This window comes from Carlito syrichta, unplaced genomic scaffold (assembly GCF_000164805.1).
Source record: "Carlito syrichta isolate Samal-C Ts95f unplaced genomic scaffold, Tarsius_syrichta-2.0.1 Scaffold308898, whole genome shotgun sequence".
In the NCBI taxonomy this organism is placed as follows: Eukaryota; Metazoa; Chordata; class Mammalia; order Primates; family Tarsiidae; genus Carlito; species Carlito syrichta.
Genome location: NW_007252994.1, coordinates 93268 through 98624, shown reverse-complemented (window position 1 = coordinate 98624; position 5357 = coordinate 93268). Strand labels below are relative to the sequence as shown.

Sequence of the window (5357 nt, the reverse complement as noted above, 5' to 3'; positions counted from 1 at the left end):
GTCCGTGTGGGGGGCAGCGTGGTGATACCGGACCTTGGTTGCCAACAAGTTTGCACCCGACTGGCCCCGGGCTCATCCTTCCACGCGCTCAGCGAGGTTCTCACGCCGTGGAGGCAAGCGTGGGGGGGCGGGCGGACACGAGACAGGAGCGGGCTCCCAGTGCCGGCGTGTGCTCTGCGTCCTCAGCCTGCCGGTGTCCACCTCCTGACCCGGCACTTCCGTGACCCGTGATTGTATTTTGTCCACACAACAAGCCTGTGTGTGGAGTGGTGCTATTCCTGTTTCTAAAAGACGAAACTGAGGCCCGAGTCCCCCACCCCAAAAAACAACTCAATGTCAAAGTACCAGGACTGGGTGCTCACCCAGTGTGTGAACAAAGTCAGATATAGACACGCCCTCTCAGACCGGCTTAAGGTCCCGGGCGTGTGGCTGCGATGTCACCACCTGGCCCACGTGAGGGCAGGCACGCGCACGTTGAGAACACTGAATTGACACTTTCAGTGTGTGCTGGGTTCTGGGAATACAGTGACAACTACGACATGGAGGTGGGTCTCGTCTCAGTCTAGCCTGGGAATCAGCAAGCTTGATTCCTTTTTTCCTTGTCTGTGTGTGTGTGTGTGTGTGTGTGTGAGAGAGACTGAACCACTGTTGATCTGTCGTTCAGGCCGGAGTGCGGTGGAGCAATCATAGCTCGCTGCGTTCTCAAACTCCTGGGCTCGAGCATTCGTCCCTCCTCAGGCTCCCACGGAGCTGGGACTGCAGGTGTGTCGCTCGGCCCGGCTGACTGTTTGTTTCTGTGTGAAGAGGAGGTCTTGCTGTGTTGCCCAGGCTGGTCCCGAGCTCCTGGCCTCAAGCGATCCTCCCACCTCAGCCTCCCGAATTGTTGGGATTGCTGGCACGAGCCACTGCACCCCGCCTGGCCAACCTTTCCTTGAAGGGCCAGATAACAAATGCTTCAGGCTTTGTGAGCCAAGAAGCAAAATCTGGGATGCTGTGTCATGTTAAACCTTCGTGTGGGGGTAACCCCTTCGGGTCCCCTCTCACCGTGGGAGCTTTTCTGTCCTCTCGATCCATCCTGCTTTCTAAACACAAACAAGCAAATAAACAAACAAAAAACTTTCGTGTGCAACCATTAAAAAATGTAAAAACGATTCCCAGGTCACGAATGGCGCAAAAACAGGTGATGGCCCGCACAGGATCGACGGCCCACAGTTGGCCAGCTCTGGGTCAAAAAGGCGATGCAGGTAGCGGAAAATTGCGTGGAAAAGGCAGAGAGAGAGAGAGAGAGTGTGATGAAGGAGAAACGTCCACTGGAGTGGTGAGGGTGGCAGAGCCTATATCCCTTGGGCGTGGGTGGCTCAGTGACTTTGCAGAAGGGGCACGGATCGGGGTCTCCTTCCAGGAACCCTTCACGGAAGAGCGTCCGGTGTTCAAGGGTAACTGGTATTTTTGCACAGAGTGGACACTGAACACAACTTGAGTATCCCATCTGATGCTCGATCCACAAGATAGGGCCTGTCTTCGAGGCTGGGATGAGCCACGCGGGGGGAGCACACCACCTCTCAAGCCGCTTGCCGCTGAACCTCTGTTCTCCAGGAACGCAATGAAACATTGCACGGGAAGTCCTCCTCCTCGTCCTTCTTAGCACTCTGCTTAGAACAAGAGCAACAGTGGACAAAACGCCTCCTGGAAGGGCCTCCAACCCTGGCCCTTCCAGACCCGCTCTCCGAAGCCCCCAGCGCCACCCTCGGCCTTCACGGCAGGCCCGCGGGTGGCTCCTTTCGCAACAGCACGGCTGCTCTGCGGTGTCGGCGACAACTTCACGGATGTCCTCTTACACGTCCGCGGGGTGCAACGTGACATGGACGTCGTATGGCTTCGCGTCCATGTTAGCCCATTTGTAACGCCACAAAGGAACATCTGAAGCCGGGCGATTTAGCTGGAAGAGAGGTTTATTTAGCTCAGGGTTCTGCAGACTCCGAGAAGCATGGCGCCGGCATCTGCTCCTGGTGAGGCTTCAGGAAGCCCCCACGCTTGGGGGAACGGCCGCTGGGGTAGGCAGAGACCACACGGTGAGAGAGGAAGCAAGAGACAGGTGGAGGTGCCGGGCTCTTTCTAACCACCAGCTCTCGTGGGAGCTAACTGGGCCAGGACTTATTACCACGAAGAAGACACCAAGCCATCCACGGGGGATCTGGTTCCGCACCCAGACACCTCCCACTCGGTCCCACCTCCAACTCTGGCATCGTCTTTCAGCATGAAATCTTGGGGGACAGGCATCCAAACTGCAGCGTGTCCTTCTGTCCAACAAATATCCTCAAGATACAGACAGGTAACCAGCAAGGTCCAGATGTCTAGGAGCGAATGCTAAGCCTGGTTCCTGACTCCTGGGCCTTCAGGAGATTCTCGAATCCCTGGGAAGACAGTCTGTCTCCCAGTGAGACAACAGGAGGAGAGAAAAGTCCGTGCTCCGAGCCCAACTCTTAGTGGCTCGTGTGGACGCATCATGCCGTGTGGGAGTCAGACGGGCTCATCTTCTGCTGCACTTGTTTTCAGAGAAGGAGACGAGGCCAGGGGACGGGGCTGTCCTCTCCCAAACTGCCCAATTTCGAGGCATGATGAGTCCTGAAACCACATGGGGAGAGACTGAGGTCTCTCCCCCCTCCCCGCATTTCACCCTTCACGAGTCGTTCATTGAATATGTGTTTATTGAGCTGCGGGCACTGAGCTTGCTGCTGCAATTTTTGTCTCTCACTGTGAGAGAATGTATGAGCTTGGAATGGGCAGTTGGCTTTGAACGTTGGAAGCATGAATACTCTGCACGCCCTCCCTCCCTGGATCTGTCCACTGCCAGTGAGATAGCTAGATCCAGTCCTGGAGGAGTTCACACACACACACACACGTGCACACACACTGTACGAAAACACCTTTGGAGCACGGGACACGCTGCGCGAGAGCATGGGCTTTGGAGACAGACCATGTGGGGCTTGAATCCCGACTTCTCCGCCCAACACTTGCGGGCCCCAAGACGTGTGACCCGAGCCTCACGTTCCTCATCTGTAAATGGGAGGCAAAGACACCCCCGTGGCGCTGTCACTGTCTGCTCTAAACACAGTAACATGTTCGGGTATCGAGTCTGGGCCTGCACACAGTAGGCACGCCGTATGCGTTTGCTTACCTGTCTCAGAGATGTCAGGTTCTTCCAGGAAATTGGACAGGAATGGCACACGGCGGTCAGGACTGTGGATGGGTGGCTGCGGGGACCGAGGGCCCCAGGACAGAGAGCAGTGGACCCTGGAGGGCGGGGAGGCTTCCCAGAGGCGGCCCCGGTCGGCGTGCTGAGTGCAAAGCACAGTGTGGGAAGACCGGGACACAGCGTCCGCCGAGGTGGGAGGCCACAGCCCTCCAGGGCAGCAGGCGGAGGGCGCTGAGGCCAGCGGCTCCCTCCCGGAAACGACCTGTGCTCTGTCTCTTCCAGGTGCCCAGACCGATGACAACAACCCCCGGCGCACCGGCCACCGCATCGTGGCCCCCCCGGGCGGCCGCTCCAACATCACCAGCCTCGGGTGACCGGGGCCGCCGGACGCGCCGGAGCGAAGGAGTCTGGGAGTCGTGTCCGTTCCTTTTCCTGTCCGTGTTTTTGAAACCCACAGTTTAGTTGGTGCTGATGGAGGGAGGGGGAAACCGAATGACGTTCCTGCCTGTTTTGTTTGGGAGGAAGTGGTGCTCGTGTGGCGTGTGTGCTTGGAACTTCCTGCCCACAGTTGGGTGTCCATGCCGAACTCCCTCGGAGCATGGCGTGTTCATTTCCCCTCCCTAGTGACCCGCGGGGTGTAGCATCGTCTTGTTCTGTCCCTTCCGCTTCTCTCGCCACCGGCTCCACGGTTCTCCGAGTGGTGGTCCCTCCGCGCCCTGTAGTAGCTGTTCTAGGATAGTAGATGCATGTTCCTAAATTTCGTATGCAAGTCTGTGAGTGCCAAGGACCGACGGAGACACGATGCCAAGACCTCGCGCCCTCGGGGGCAGTTCCAGAACGCTTGCAGCCAAGACGTTTTCTCATTGCCCCCACCCCCGTCTACGCGAGAGAGAAGCCTGCCCCCCCCGAGATCTTCTGTGCGTTCTCGGGATGGCAGGGGAAGCCTTGCCCTTGGTGGCGGACAAGCGTCATTCATGTCTTGTGTCAGAAACCACGGTCTCTGTGGCACCCGTGCCTCACCGTGCTGTCTTTCTGGTCGGTGTGTGTTCTTCCAGCCAGCTCTGGGCTTGGGGCCGAGCCAGGTTCGCACTCAGAAAGGGTCTCCCCATCCCCGTGCAGGGCTGACGATGAGGGAGGTGACGGCTGCTCCCGGCGGCCCGAGTCCTGGCCCCTCCGGGCGGTTGACGGGGCAGTCATATTTTTAAGGTTTTGTACAAAGTTTTCCTTTGTAATCACTCCCATTTTTACTTAACAACCAACTTGTCGTGGCTCTTATTTCTGAATTCGAAGCTTGTGGGAAAATAAAGAGAATGAACTGCCCTCTGACCCGCGTGGAGTGTCCTCATTTCAGGGCTGTTGCCTGAGTTGGATGCAAATGGCTGGCAGCCTGATGGCGAACAGGTGGTGACTGGCTCTCGAGAGTTCACGCTGGGGAGGTCCCGGGGGAGGCGGGGAAGGCAGGAAGGAGACAGCCAGCTCCTGGCCTTCGGAGGGTGAGGCCTCAGGCCCTGGAACCCACGGAGCGGAAGGCGGCCTGCTGACGGGCTTCTGTGAAGGAGGAGTCCCGTGTCCATTCCCTCCTGTGGGGTCTTTCCTGGCTCGCTCTTCTCGTGTTCCGCGGGTCTGCCTCAGACTAGAGCTCCGACCTCCTTCTTTTTTGTTGTGGAGTTGGAGTCTCGCTCTGTCACCCAGGCTGGAGGGCAGTGGCATGCTCACGGCCACCCAGCACCGACCTGGTGCCCCGGCGATCCTTCCGCTTCAGCCTTCCAAGGAGCCGAAACTACAGGCGTGTGCTACCACGCCCGGCTTACTTTCTGGTCTGTCGTAGGGACGAGGTCTCCCCAAGTTACTCAGGCTGGTCTCGAACCCCCAGGCTCAGGCAATCCTCTCACCTCGGCCTCCCCAAGTGCTGGGATGCCAGGCTGAGCCACCACGCCCCACCTGGAAGCTCCAATCTTCTAAATTTCATGTTTCTCCCCTCCAATTCCAGGAGCTAGGTCTGCGCTACTGGAGGAATAAGAATTCAGGCGGGGTTGCTCGCTTCCATTGGCTGCTGGTAGTAGTGACGACGATGAGGATGGTGGTGGTGATGGTGGTGGTGGCGATGGCGGTGATGACGGCAGTGGTGATGGGCTTCATCTGGCGGCGGCGGCGGTGGTGG

General features: G+C 58.3%; 1 protein-coding gene across 2 annotated transcripts in view; it reads left to right on the top strand.

Annotated features, from left to right (window-relative positions):
* CRMP1 (collapsin response mediator protein 1) overlaps positions 1-4522 on the top strand; it is a 52122-nt gene extending 47600 nt beyond the window's left edge. For both annotated transcript variants that reach the window (XM_021716746.1, XM_008066377.2), the window contains exon 13: positions 3479-4522. In XM_021716746.1, coding sequence (XP_021572421.1) covers positions 3479-3570 — 92 coding nt within the window. In that variant the 3' untranslated portion in view covers positions 3571-4522. The remainder of the gene's footprint in view (positions 1-3478) is intronic.
* Positions 4523-5357: the final 835 nt, after the last annotated feature.